Source organism: Numenius arquata, chromosome 10 (assembly GCF_964106895.1).
Source record: "Numenius arquata chromosome 10, bNumArq3.hap1.1, whole genome shotgun sequence".
NCBI lineage: Eukaryota > Metazoa > Chordata > Aves > Charadriiformes > Scolopacidae > Numenius > Numenius arquata.
The window spans coordinates 39,959,450-39,974,634 of NC_133585.1; the positions used below are offsets into that span (position 1 = coordinate 39,959,450).

A 15,185-nucleotide genomic window follows, 5' to 3' on the forward strand; every position below is an offset into this window, starting at 1 on the left:
TACTTGTTTAAAAAAATATATACTTTTTTTGGATGTTTCCAAAGAATGGAACCAAACTTTTGGTCATTCTTCTAGGACAAAATAGCAATCCTGGTTCCTTAAAAGTTATTATTTTAGAATTGCCTATTAGCACAGACTTGTTAACCCTGCAAAGCTGTTTTGACCTCAGAGGGACCGATTGCCCGACGCATTCATACCCCTGCTGTTCTGCTGTTGAGCAGAAGTTTGTCCTCGAGAACTCCAGCTGCTGTGTTCAGCTGCCCCGAACGACACTGAGCGCGTTTGGAAATCTCGGCCCATTTGTGGTGCTGTGGTCATTAGGATAGGTAACAAGGAAAAGCCAGTGCTTTCTGAGGAGCTCTGATTTCTTGTTTTCAACTGCATTCTCTGCTTCACTGCTAGGAAAGGAATGTCATCTTTTGCCCGATACTGTCTGTCTGTACCCAGCAGAAGAAAAGACTGCTTTGTAGCGTGGGGGAGAGAAAACAAGAAGTTGGCTTCAGCAAATCTGCCTTTGGCGCGGATGGTATTGCTGTGGAGATGTGCTGGTTTGGAAAGGCCATTGCTTGAAAGTGTGAAAGTAGGCTGTGCCTCACTAATTTCTCTGGTATATCCAGAACGAAAGAGCAGTTTTGTCTGTCTCTGAATTTCTTTGTGAATTATGGATAAGTAGGCAGATGAGGTGTTTGGCAGAAAGGTCTTTACAGTTATGAGTCTCTTTTTTCCCCCGATTTCCTTCTTTCCCTGGCTTTGCCTCCCAAAACCGAGGGAACTTACGGTACTTTTGGTACATAGTTTAATGTAATGAAAAGTGGCCAAGGAGCCACAATAACTTCTGGTTACCTGTCGCAGCGTACTGTAGGATACCATAGTAACCTTTGAATCCTTCAGGCAATTTAAAACAGGGTGTGGGAGAAGGAGATCAAATCAGATCTCCATATTCTTGTGAGGAAATAGCAAAGACGTTTTACATGAAAGACAGTGGTGAGCAGCAGTGACGGGCCAACCCATGCCCCACACGTGAGCCTGTCGGTGAGTGCGTGCTGGCTAAGGGGCAGCTTGCAAAATGCACTTTTGTATTCTGGGGTGCCCCAGAAAACGTGGGATTATGGAAGGGGCAGAGAGAGATAAGCTGGGAACTTTGTAGAAACGTGAAGTCTTATTTCCTGTGCCTCAATGAAAGATTTTTTTGCTTTGAACGTAAAGCCAAAAGTGAAAACCTGCTAAGTTCATTACAAAATGGTCCTGGCTACCCACATTTAGTTTCATTTCATTAAGGAATCAAAACTACAGGATGAAGGGGTAATGCTGATGTTTTGTTCATTGAAAAAAAATGTACTCAGAGGTAATGCTTTAATGAACCTTGCACATCCCAGAAATAATTCTGCGATTAACCTCTTTAGGCCGTGAAAACTACAAAATGTCTGAATAAATGGGAAATGACAAAGGCAAAGTGTGATGGTGTCTGCTAAAACAGATTTCCTAAAGCAGTCTAAGCTCCTGTCGTTATTTTTGTGTCGTTATTTAAAAATAGGATATTGTCAAAACCAGGATAACGCAGCCAAACAAGCTTGTGATTTATGTCTTATTTTTATTGTTCAATGATTATATATTTTGTTCTTTATCCTTCTGCCCTTAATGGATTTAAACTGAAGCGGAACAACTTTGTTGTTGGGCAGATACCTGGCATTAGCATTTGATATAGATGTTTATTGGAGCAGTTGCAGTAACTTACTGTTCCCCCCATTAAATCTGTAACCGAATACATAAATTTGTAATTGAATACACAAACTATGACTGAGATGGATAGAATTAATTAAACTGGGTGGGGTTTTTTCTTAAACAAAAGTTTACAGACCAATTCCAAGCTAAAAGTACTCCTGAATTGAGTTGGGTCCTGGCTTTGAGAGTGTGGCTTGGTTTGGTCACAGTCTAGGAAGGAAACTCAGCTGGCCTGTTTTATGGGGCTAGAAGTCAGGAGGGTTTTTGAAGGAGTGGTGTGAAGACTTATTTAAAAATCTGTGGGTGAGAGAGGGGGATGAATAAAAGGATTTGGAGTCCCCTTTGAGGGGTAATTAAAACAAGCAGGATTTAAATGTGTATTTTAAATGGCAAGAGAATATCCCTGGGAAAGAAAGGAGAGGAGTTTTGTTTTGAACTTTTTAAACAGATTTTTAAGGCTGAGGATTTTGTTGGAATCTGTTACATGTAAGTTTGCTCACTCTGTAGACACCAAGCACAAAAATTAACTCTTTCTGCTGATGTAAAATTTAGTATTTTAGTCATTGCTAAAAGTGATCAAGATCTGGGGCCGCTGGAGAGACTGGGTATGTTTACGTTGTGTAGCCGGGACCCTTTGCCAACACAGCTCTCTGCCAAGGTGGCATTTCTGTTCTCGAGAGGAGAGGAGCCTCTTGGGCACAGCATGGCTCCCCAGGCAGGAGTCCCTGCTGCTCGGCGGCTGCCATCAGCGCAGTGCAGCAGCCGGTCCCTTTCCACTCCACAGCCACCATTAGGGCAGTGATTTTTACAGCGCAGGGAAGCTCGTCTTTACGCGGGGAGGTGGAATTTAATGCCCCTGCTGGAGGTGTTTCGTGCTTCTTGAGGATGATGATAATCTCCTTAGATCTGAATGAGGCGAGGCAGATAAATATCAGCTACTCGGTGCTGTAATTACTAAAATACAAGACTGAAGCAGCCATTGCTGAGCCTTCAGAATTAACACAGCACTAATAAGGTTAGCGTCTTTGAAAGCTGTCCAAAATGACCTGGTTTCATACAGTTTTACTTATTTTGTAATGGCACAGTTTAAATTCATATTGTAAGCTACTTCAATTTGAATGCAGTTCAGCTATTGTATGTATCCAAAATGCAGTGAGTTAAATATTTAATGAATTGGCTTCTGTACTGTCTGTATTAGGTTCTAATTTAAAAGTATCATCATCTTTAGACCTGCAGAGGAGCAGCTTTATTTGAAATCGTTTTCATAGAGCAGAGGGAAATGACTGGCAAAAAATAATTTTGATGCAGTACTGAGGAAGACCTGTTTAAGAAACCACTGAATAGACATCTTGAGCTAATAGCATTTACAAATCTCAGATGGATTCTAACCTGTCTGTTGGTATTGTCTTCATCGCTGCTCCAATATTTACAAGGGTAATAATATGCAACGGGATTTTCTTCCTACCCTAACGCACCACATTTCTAGAACAGATTTCTAGCATATCCACGAATGTAGATCTCTTTTAGGCAGCCTAATTGATACAATTTATGGAATACCCACTTGGGAGACACATTTCTTAAATTTCAGGTTTAGCTGTCTTTGTTTAAAGGAAAATCCTTTCACTCTCATTTCTGTAAAAACATATAGAATTAATTACAAGGAACATGAGGCTGCAGGAAAGAAGCTACCTCCCCAGTAAGCGAGAAATCCATTTTGTTTACTGAATCTTGGCTTGGTATATTAGCTTTTCTGTAAGATGGAGTGCTCATCAATTTTCCATTAGTGCACAGATGGTGAAAGTGCTTGTCTGATAGTGCAAGACAAGCTCCTCTGTGTTCAGCAGAATAAAATCCTGCTAAACCTAGAGAAAAATCATTCTGATTCTAAGAAGCTTTTTACAGGCTTGTATGTTACAGGCATATTTTCTTTCAGTAATCAAGATAAACCTAAGACAATGTTATAAAATGATGTACACCTACCTCTTGTCTGAAAGGATGCTGAAAGAGCGCTGTTCTGGTCCCTTTTTTTAATGCAGCCTGTGGCACAGCTAAGATGGAGCTTTCCTACCATTGGCCAGAGCATGATGCTGCTGACAACTTCCTTTATGCTCATTTGCATCAAGCCCTCATCCCCAGGAATAAATCATTCATAAATTGGACTCTTAGTGTCTTGGATAAGAAACAATCCCCTTCCCGCTCTCATTTTTGGGATGCTTTTTTGTGTGTGATGAGCTTGTAAGGGGAGAGGTGTGCGCTGGGGGTGCTATGGTGGCTGTGACCCCGTTTGCGTTGTGCTGGGAAGCAGCCGATCGAACCATGACGTTTGAAGTGTTAATATCTGCAGATTTCCAGCTTTGCCGTGTGGTTAGATTTACTTGTCATGAACTGCAGCAGGCTGTAGCCAGGCAGATTAAACAAGATAATCTTCTTGATTCAATTGACAGAACAAATGGTGACATGTCATGGTGACGTGATAAGTCGTCTTAACTATTTGGTGCACTTCTGAATTTATTTTAGTCACTTTAGACCTCTTGTTATGCATGTGATTTTTTATTTATAAAATGTCCTGCATAGACATTAATTTTTAATGATAAAAGGGGACCCTGTGGGGGAAGATCCCTATAGGCTGTATTTTCAGAGGGAGATGGCTTTTGTTTTTCTCCTTTTTTCCTTCTTAATTTAGTAACCAGAATAAAACGTTCTTCTGTAGTTGGAGTTACACTGATTCTTCTACGTTAATTTTAGAATTGTGCTATGTAAAGCCTCTAATACAATGTCATGTAATAGCTTCACAATTACCAGTAGCCAAGTTTTAGATCTGACGTCTGTTCCTCTAGCATTATAGGTTTTATTATACTAGCATCAGTTTCCATAAAGTCTTCCCAATAATTATCAAAAGTGGATTTGTTTGAAATTCTACTACATCCAAAATTCCCACTTTGTAGTTGCCTTTTACATTGACTTAGAGATCAACTTAGGAATAGGTTGAGATGCAGTGGGACAGACATGAAAACAATTCACCTAACGCATAGTGACTTTGGGAACTTAATTCGGAGTTTCCTGTGAAGAACTTTAAACATGCTAAAGAAATTCAAACACGCTTTCTCTAAGCCTGCTGCTTACTTGGTGAAAGTGATTGGTCTTTGTCAGACATCTTAGGTGCATTTGCTAGAATCTGATGATTTTTTTTTTTTTCCTTTTTTCTTTCCTTTTTCACCACTGCAAATTCCTGAGGCCTTCCACTCCTCTTTACCACCACTGTCATCCACACCCTCCAGCTGCCCAGCAGAGCAAGGACTTGACTTAGCTGCTCTGCTCAGGACCCACTGCAACCTCTCCCTCACCTAACACATTAACTTTAATTGTTCTTTTCTGACTGATTTTTCCACAGAAATAATAGGGGCTCAGTATCTCTGAGATACCTACTGTCTTGTAAAATGCGGTTAGAAATCACCAGTGGATTAAAAAATTCCGGTGGTGACGAAGAGGAAATGTTCTTTTTCTGGAGTAGCTGAAATTCTGAAAAGCTGTTACCATTAAGTGTGAGCAATGTTATGCTGGTAATGGGCCTGTGGCTTTTGATAGTGGTTTGTGGATATTTATTTGTGGATATTGTGTTTAATGCGCTCTGGTATAAAATTAGTAACCATCATTAACAACCTTGCAAGAATTTTTGAATTAAGCTTTACACAGTAGCAAACCTCATGATACAGAGGGGATTCTGAGTTGTTCCGGTGGTGCAACACACCAAGTTGAATTGTTTTGAATTTATGGGGTTTTTTTTAATAAATTCTCCACTAGAGCTACTTAAGAAAGCACAGCCTCCCGTTACCTGGTAACTGTTGAATACCCTTTTGGAATAAGTGAAACTCTCTGCTCCTATCTCAACAGCACAAAGCTATTGGTAGAGCTAATCATTAAGCAAAAGTGCAGTGCATTATTTCAACATGAATTAATGTAGCATAAATGATTATAATATGTTAAACCACAGAGTTAAACATGTTCTCTTATGGTAGTAATGCTGCAGTTGCTTGCTGTTTTCTTAAAGGCCAAGTACTAGTAACTTGGTATTTATGTAGCTCTGTTCAGAAGTGTTCCAGAGCCATGTGTGTTGACAGGTAACTCTGTGGGTCTGGATCAGTGTGTGTGCTAGCACAGAGTCCTCCAATGGTGACAGCTCCTGCAACACCAATTTCTGTTCATAGTTGTAATTCTGAAAGCCTGTGGAAGCAAAGCAAGAAAGAGATGGAGTGCTGAGCCAATGAGGTGGTGTTGGAAGCATTACTTAATTGTTTGTTTGCTCTTTTTGTAGATCACAGCAATGGATCATTTAACTTGAAAGCCCTTTCAGGAGGCTCTGGCTACAAGTTTGGAGTCCTTGCTAAAATAGTGAATTATATGAAGGTACAGTGTTTTGATGCAAAATTATAATGTTTTTAAATACTTCAGTTGTTTATTCTCCTGTGGTAGTTGAAAGATGCTGAATATTTCAAACTCTAAAATTCTTTTACTGCAAGGGTGAGAATTTCAAGAAGCTGTTTGTTAAATTCAAAATGCTGTCAGTAAACAAAATGGTCGGCATATTGTTCCATTACTGAAATCCTAATTATTCCAGGTCACTTTAAAACCAGGATAATGGTTTTTATTTGCAGTAGAAATAGGAACTGGAATATGCTGTCAGCTTTTAGGATTCATGAGCTGTTTATCAAAATAACATTTGGTGCTTGACAGTGACTTTGTCATCAATCTCAGCTCGTACTAATTTTTTTCCTCATTCTCAAAAACCTGAAATTGAAACTCATATGCTATGTGTACTGTGTCTATCTTGGTTTTGCGAAAGTTATTTTGTCATCACATTATACCAGTTTTAGTTACTTTATGATAATAGAGTTGCTGAATAAAATAAGTACAGAACTCTAATAGATCCTGTTTACTTTTCCAGACTCGGCACCAGCGTGGTGATACACATCCATTAACCCTAGAAGAGATTTTGGATGAAACACAGCATTTAGATATTGGACTCAAACAGAAACAATGGTTAATGAGCGAGGTAAAGAAAACATATGTTTAGATTTTAATTAGACATAAAGGATTATGATAAACCTGAATTATACACGTTTAATTGCAAGCTCTATAAATATATAATCTCCCCCTTTAAGAAACTACATTGATCCACGTGTCTGTCTGTCTGTCTTGTACCTCCTGCTGATGAGGTAACTGTGAAATGAAAGCTATTCTGACATTTTTAAGGACCTGTTAGAATTGTTAATCAGAGAGTATATTTTATGTCAAGGAAATTTATTCATTACTGGTTTTGTTAAGGAATTTTGTTTTGAAAAAAATCCAAGCAGAGAGCTCTTCCAATATTGAGGATGTTAAATTAACTAAACTAAAGGAGTATGGCACAAAATTCATAGGCTTACAGTTCTTTGTTACTTACTGAAATTAAGAATTCTGATGGGAAATTCATGTCTGAAATTGTGGGGTAATAGATCTGCAAATTCCACTGCTGGAGCTCATTAGTCTCACTCTAGTTGCTAGGTTTCATTCTTACAGACTCACTGTAACTTGCCACCACGTTCATCTTCATGCTTAATTGATCTGAATGTCTTCATGGAATTTCAAGAATAATAAATCAGCAAAATACCATATTCGGTATTTATACTTGATTGGCATACCTGGTTTTGCTCAGATAATATTTAAAATCCTTGCAATAGAGTAGTAAAGGCTGTTGAGACATGGGGAAAAAAATCTCTGCATGGTAAAACTGGGATGGTTTTAACTAATACAGCCTGTGGCATTCCTTTACTACCAGTACTAATGTTCTGGGGGACAGAAGCCTCCAGTCTGGCAGTGTTGGTTGTGATGAACCAGAATGTCAAGATGGAATGAAAAAGCTCCTCCCAAGAAGCGTATATAAAATTATCACTGAATTGTTACTGGATGAGAAAAGGTGGACAAATACCCTGCAGCACCAGTGTTAGTTACCTTCTCTGTTACAGGTGTTTTCTCCCTCCTTTCTTTTTTCTGTGTCTCTTCTCTTTCTCCTTTCAGGGTCAGGCTGGCATCTGCAGAAGAAACTAAGTAGAGTTGCCCTCTGTTACAGGTGAACGTCCATTGCGGTACTGGCTGCACAGCAAAACTGATTTGGAGCATATCTTAAATCATTTCAATTCTCCATGAACTTCTGGTCAGCTTCACTCTGAAGCTGGCATCATATGTAAAAGCCTACTGTGCAGGAGGTCTGCTCTTTTAAATTTCTTCTACAGCTGCTGGTGCCAATTGACAGCAGTTGGGGAAGACTGACCCCTTTTTTTTTCATCCCAAGTTAATGCTTTTCACATCCGTAACATCTGTATGACCCAAGCTTGATATGCCGAGTTGTGCATTTGCACTTTATATTCACCCAAAACACACTTTTTTGCATTCCCTCTTCTTTTTATGTTTACTCCTTTCTCAAAAAGAAACACGTGCAGCTTTCTGCTATAAGAGGCTTCATGGACCTTCCAGTCTAAAGGCATTAAGTGAATGATGTTAAGCCTCCTTTGGTGCTTTGTGCTTTATGTTGTGGCAAATTATGCCTAGGTTGGTGGATCTAGGATCCAAGGATTTGAAATGCATTTAAAACTCAAACCTTCAAACTGGCAGCTGTAATGTGTGGCTGATGTGCTCTAGCTGCTCAAAAGCACACTAGAAAAAAAAGTACTAGCATGTGCTCTTTTTCAAGGTTTGAAATTTATGTCCCAATTACAGGCTCTAGTCAACAATCCGAAAATAGAAGTTGTAGATGGGAAGTATGCTTTCAAACCCAAGTACAACTTGAAAGATAAAAAGGCTCTGCTCAGGCTCTTGGACAAGCATGACCAGCGAGGTCTGGGAGGAATCCTTTTAGAAGACATTGAGGAAGGGCTGCCCAATGCACAGAAAGCTATAAAGGTGAGTAGCACGTGTCTGTGATTCAGTGAACACATTCCAGTTAGCTCCTCGAAGGGGAGGTAAAGGCTAAGAGAATTTTCTCATGAGCTGTTTCTCTTCTTTTGATAACTCAAAAGCTATTTCAGAAGATCTAATATTATAGCCTTTTCTGTATTTCATCCTTTAATTTCAGATTTGGCCTGATGTCTCAGCACAGCTGTCAAAGCTCTTTCTCACAAAAGGCTCTTGCTCTCCCACATTCCAACTGTAGGCATTTAATTTTGCTTTTATACCTTGATCTCAGTCCTCCGTATCTTATCTTTGATTCATTAATGTACTTATCGTCAGCGTCCACTTTGGATGTTTTTCCTTGCCAGTGACTTACCTACTTTGTTGTGCTTTTTGTAGCAAAAGGTCTGTGTCTGTTGCTCAAGTTGGAATCCTTATTCTTGAAAACAGTGATTTTGAGTTGTTCTTTTGCATTTGTTTTCGAGGCTTTAGGGGACCAGATCATCTTTGTTAATCGCCCTGACAAGAAGAAAATTCTTTTCTACAATGACAAGAGCTGTCAGTTTACTGTGGATGAAGGTAGGTGTTTGTTTACATATGTTTCCATGATAGTTGATTTGAATTGATCTTAAGCACCTATATGTATAAGCAGTCTTTTAAGGTGGTAATGAAATACCAGATGTTAGGAGAATGGTTTATATTAACAGGAGGCTAACAAGAGTGAGTTCAGGGGTGATATCCGCTGTTTTATAATGGGTACATTGAAACGTGGCACCAGGAATCCAACAATTTTCTTCAAGTGTAGCAATACAGAAGAGACTAAAAATCACCTGACTGTGACTACAATGGCATCTAACATTTTGCTGTGTAAAGGGCAGCCAAAAAAATGGCTTCTGGGTGCAAGTTCATTAGGTTTTTTCCAGTTTATTAATCACGTGCCTTTTGTTGGTGAACATGATGAGAAGCCACAAACGGAAGAGAAGGAGGAAGCAAACATGGAGGAGATGTGAGTAAAAGTCCCAAGAAGGGGTAGTTTACAACAGGGAGGGAAGCACGGATGTGGGGGAGTGCTGCTGCCTAGAGCTGCAGTGGGTTTGGGACTTCAGAAGTTCAGCATGTGTTTTCTGTCTAACAAATAGCGGTAAAATCCTCGGGTGCAATGTGCCTGTTATGCACAGAAATTAATTACACAAGTCAGGGTGTACTGCAATAATGACATTTATGCCAATATCAGATGCTTGTAAGTACGGAAAGGAGAAGGCAATCTGTCAAAAGATCTTACTTTAAATGATTCAGTGACACTTAACACTTTCTGTTGTTAACATACTGTTCTTGTAACATGCCACATAAAGCCATCTTATCATATAATGTCACATTATGGTAAATAAAAAGGAAGAGTTTTGATAGAAGCTTGAACTTCTCTACTTAAAGCATAGGACAGAGCATAAAGCTCTTTTTTCTTTGGCTAGCTCAGAGAGACTCTTTATTTTCAATAGAATTAAGCAACTGGAAGTATGCACCATTAACTTATTTGTTATGTATCACACTTGTACTCTCGGTAATAATAGCTTTCTTCCACAAAGATAATGAAATAGATGTGAGATCTACAGCATTTAAAAATATAGAAATTGTTTCAAAACATTGAATTTAATATCTTTTTAATCCATAATTTCTGTCTCTTCTTGATAGTGGGAGTTGGAACTATATGTGAAATGCAGAGTTATAAGCTTTTAGTCTGCATTCACTGGGAATTTCTAACCTTCCAAATGCCTATGAGTTTACCATTAGCACTGTCATCCTGTTCAGATAGCGTCTCTTCGGTCCATCAGGCCTGTTGCAGTAACTGTTAAGACAAAGCTTTTCAGTTTTTAGCAGGTCCTGGTTGTATTACAGTTGCAATTGCTAATCATTTCTTCTTGTGCAATTTTTTCCAGATAACTGGCACCCAACCATCCTAAAAAAAGTTATAAAGGGTGTTCTCTGCCCTGTTGCTCTTAGTTTGTAGTAACTCCAGGATTAACTGTGAAATGTAATAAAAGAGCCCATTTTATTAAGACGTAGCAAGAGACATCTGCCAACTCTTCATCATGTAGCCAGTATAAACCCAAGGCTGTTCATATCAAGTACGTTATATTTTAGCACACCCAGCACTGATCTGTGTTTAGGAACAAGCAATGCAGGCTGTTGCTATGGAAGGAAGGAAAAGATTTAAAAAAAAAAAAAAAAGACCAAAAAAAACCCCTCAAAACAAAATGTTTAAGCTATTTGGCTCAATCTCCCAGTGAAGGCAGGCATTTAAGCCTGTAATGAAGGCACCGTTAGCATGCAGTGTTTGTAGTTCAAGGAGGCTTTGCTTTCTTTCATCCGCAGGTGGCAGCATGTTCCCATCTGATCAGAAAGTGATTATGTTTTTGTTCTGTTCCTGCTGGTTTTGGTTTTTCTTTTCATGTGGATGATGATGCTTTGTTCTGAGAGGGGGCAAGAATACTTTCTCTTTTGTGAATATGCCACAACTCTTAAAACACCCCTGAGTGGGTTCACTTACTTATTGCAGCTGGAACAGGTCCTTTTTCCAACCATGTTATCTTGTGATGAAGAAAACCCATCCTTCCTGAGCAGTTTTGCTTTACAATTCTTTCCAGAGCACCAGAAGCATGTCTCTTAGGCAGAATTGTCTGCCTACAGGATGAATTATGACATGTTTCTGCGTTAGCGGTGCTATTTCAGCTCATTATCTCCAGCAACATTAAAACAAAGTTTTTAGAAGACTGCAGAATAAGGCTTGAAGTGTTGTCAGACTCTTTGATCTAGCAGCTGATGACAGTTCAAAATATGTTTCTAGTTTAATGTTTATCCTTAGAAATAAAGGCTCTGCGCTCCTCAGTGCATGATTCTGCCGTATGACACTCTCCAGTTTCGAACATATGTTGGCTGGGATTAATGTCCTCTGAAACTTAGGCGTCTTCTCCCATCACTGTCTGAGCTCCATCAGTAGTCAGCAGAGGAAAAGGGGAGCTGCCGGGGCAGTTTGTGGCTTGCTGAGTCTAAAGTAGCAGGAAGAACTGCTTTCTGGCAGTGCCTACCTCTGCCCTGGCTCCAGTTGTTTTGATGGCTGAACGAGCTTTTGAAAATAAATCCTGATGTACTGCGGCAGTGGTGCAGTACCTATATATCGTGATCTCAAGGGTACTGGAGAAGGGTTTTGCAGTAAGGAACGGCTTTTGTTCTTCTTTTTATGTGATTAGCCAAGGAAGGTTCAGATTGCATGTGTTCCTTCTTGGCTTCCTGACTAATTAATCTTCTGTCAGTAGTGTGTAGCTGAAAGCGTTTATAAAAGCTGGGCTAGATTTCAGGTGCTTCAGCCAAGTAAAGCACTGCCTTTTTGTGCTGGGGCTAAGCACTTTGCATGTGAACCAAGGTTTCACCCCCACACCAGCTGAATGCTGAAAGGCCAGTCTGATTGCTTAACTGTTAGAGATGGTATCTTTCACATCTGAATGCAGTATTGGAAGTATTTTAATACTTAAAAATTTGGATACTTAATTATACATGTTTTTAATATTCTTCCTAAGCACCTTTGAAGAAATTTAAACAGTATAAAAATTGCTTGGGATTAGTGATGATATATGGCTCTGGATTTGAATTCCAAGATAGTCCAGAGGCAGCAGAGTCTTAATATCAAGCACCTTTTCCTTCTGGTATCAATCTAGTACTGTGCTCCTGGGGACTGTTAGACTCCATCTTCCCCGCTACTGAGAGTTGTTTCTTCCCTCCTCCCTGTTCTTGTCCTGTGCTCAGATTTTGGCTCAGCTCAGTGAAGATTTTTAAGCTGTTTTTAATCTCTGGCAGATTTTATTACCAGCGTGATGTAGCAGTTTTATCTCCGGAAGCCATCTCAACCTTTTTGCAAGAGCAGGTGAGGCAGTCAGAAGTGCAGGATAAGCTGCGCTGAAGTCGCTGTGCAGTCATTTACCCATGACTTTGTTCGCCACATGTAAGCGTTTGTAGAAAGGGAGTGTGTTAGAGTATAACAACTCAGGGAATGTCAGCACAAATTGTTCTCGTAGATGAGGCACCCCATGATGCAGTAAAGTTGAGGTAACTGCACATCCTTACCCCTTGGGTATTTCAGAGAGAGAAGATGTTTGCAAAGTCTTTGTTATGCTGCCCTCTGCTTTGCTGTGTGTTGGTTACTGCTGGTCAAAGCGTGTTGTTTTAAGTCTGTGCATGCAGACATCATCATGCTGGAGATGTTGGCAGACATCTAAACTGGCCTTTCAGTCAGCTCGTGGTCTCATTCCTTCCTCTCATTACTTGAAAGACCACAAGTTAGCTATCTGGAGGAGTGAGGGAGCAGCCTGAGAGTACTGTTGATTCTGCCAGGCTTCTGAGTTAAATTATTTTAGTGATCAAATTGCAAGATGCTGCATACAGGATTTGATCATAGTCCAGGCGAGACACCCAGCACCTGCCTCGGGTACCGAGATCACAACTTTCTGCCTCTTCTGGGGAAGATCTGCATTGGCATCAGGACTTAAAAGCTATGCTGGAAATGCATATGTCTCCTTGAGGGTTCACAGCACCTGCGTCGCTTTGGCCAGAAACTCTGGAAATTTCTCCCCAAGGGTTTTTTTCTGGACTCTGTCTTGTCTTAACAACCTAAGCGGTAGGAGAAATTGTCAGCCTGTCTGAATGCAGCCTGCTGCAGTCAGGTGAAGCCTTACTGTCTTGACTGCTGGACAGATTTTTTTCCTTCCATAGCTATTATATGCTTGTTCTGGCTGATCTATCAAATAGTTAGTGGCTCTGATAGAAGAGTCTCACCCTCACTGTGCTCTGATGGTGTAAAGATCATCTAGCGGTTGACAGGACATGGAGAAGGAAAATTGGATATGCTCCGTAATCGTAATGGTGTGCACTGCAGGAATGTGTGCATCTGAACCTGTTCTCCATGCCTGGCTGAAGCAGGCCAGCATGTGGCATGCTTTGCGCTCCAACAGTCCCCTTCCCACTCCTTACACCAGCACCGAACTCCCTGTGCCCTGTCCGCAAAAAGAAAGACATTGTAAAAAATGGATCTGGTGTATTTAAACTGCCTCTAGGAACTGCCTTCTGTCACTGTTGTCTGCTCTTCGGACACATCAGCTCATCACAGTATTTTTCTTTCTGTCTTCTCCCCTCCCCAGAGACAGGCCAGCTCACTGCATCCTCCTGCCTGGCCAACCATAAGTGTGGACACTGCTCCAGGGGTGGTGGAGGACAGTAATCGGGTCATTGCATGCCATTTCCTCCTCCCTGGCCCCTCTCATGAACCATGGCTTTTAAAAAGTGGTGACTCCCTTTGCTTGGAGCCACACAGCAAAGGCCAGGGAGAGAGTATTTCAGATTCTCCTGAAAGAAGTTGGAGAAATCTCTTACTATCCTGGGTCAAGGGTATGAATTTTGAGGTGCGGAAATACCACAGCCACAAATGCAGAGGGTTGTTTCTTGAGAGCTGTAGTTACTGCCAGCTTTTCCTATAGGTTCTCATATTTCAGAGAGGATGTCGCAATAATTCAGATAGCGTACTCTCAAGGTCTAAACTTTCACTAGCTGATAGGGGCATAGTCCTTGGAGACTTCTGAATAAATCTGACAGGTCGTGTGGAAATGGTTCAGTGCCAGCCAGACAGCAACTCTCTTTCCTTCAGCTCGGTGTCTGGTGTTACACTGAATTGGTTTTGTGATGAGATGATAGATGTATCTCCTTTTCCCTTTAGATGGCACCCTAAATGCAAACAGCTAGTATGCACAGCTATCTGAAAGGTGGCGGTTCTATATGATTCTCCACCTTTAGCCTGTGCTTTTAGTTCTGAACCAATCCTTTAACACAGGGTATTTCAAGGGGACACGGACCATGTTGTTGTGACTCTCCCCTTTCATAGGCAATAAGGTATTCTAATGCCCGATGTGGATGGAGCTTCAGCATGGGAAGAAGATTCTTTTGCAGTTACCACAATCAAAGCAATAGCACTGAAAGCAGCCTGATTTATGAAGGAACTTTTAAATGGAGTTGCAGAATACTGTATAGTGACTCTGGTAGGGCCAATTAGTGGATTTAATTATCTGTATGTAAAGTCCATTTTAGCTTTGCGGTTTGGATTCTTGGTGACTGTTATATTCATATTTCTCGGCCAAGTTTAAAAGGTGAATGTGAAGCTGTAAAGATGGTATAACCACTGCATTACAAGAAATGCAAAATGCTGTGGTTGGATATGAACTGTGACTGCACTTCTGTGCATGTTGATCCTTGAAGAGCTGACCATTTATTTTCTAGTGTTTAATTTTTCACTTCTGTTCCCCAGAAGAATGTAGACCAGTTTAACCTTAAGCACCTGTCCTCAGCCTGTTTTTTTTCTTTTTTTCTTTTTTCTTTTTTCTTTTTTTTTTTTTCCACCACAGCGTATTTGTCCATATATAATAAACTCTAATAAGGAGACACATCATCTGTGTTTGTAGTAGAACATTATAAATAAAAGGACACTGTCATGTAAAAGTTGA

The 15,185-nt window shown here is 40.3% G+C and overlaps 1 protein-coding gene across 4 annotated transcripts in view; it reads left to right on the forward strand.

Annotated features, from left to right (window-relative positions):
• The window catches only part of GTF2E2 (general transcription factor IIE subunit 2), a 40,424-nt gene that overhangs the window by 6,395 nt on the left and 18,844 nt on the right, over positions 1-15,185 (forward strand). For 3 of the 4 annotated variants that reach the window (XR_012463454.1, XM_074154268.1, XM_074154267.1), the window contains 4 exons: positions 6,035-6,126; positions 6,665-6,772; positions 8,476-8,658; positions 9,132-9,225. Coding sequence is in view for 3 of the 4 variants with exons in the window: in XM_074154268.1 (XP_074010369.1) it covers positions 6,035-6,126; positions 6,665-6,772; positions 8,476-8,658; positions 9,132-9,225 (477 nt within the window). In the remaining variant the exon portion in view is untranslated. The remainder of the gene's footprint in view (positions 1-6,034; positions 6,127-6,664; positions 6,773-8,475; positions 8,659-9,131; positions 9,226-15,185) is intronic. The other variant, XM_074154269.1, reaches the window with a different exon arrangement.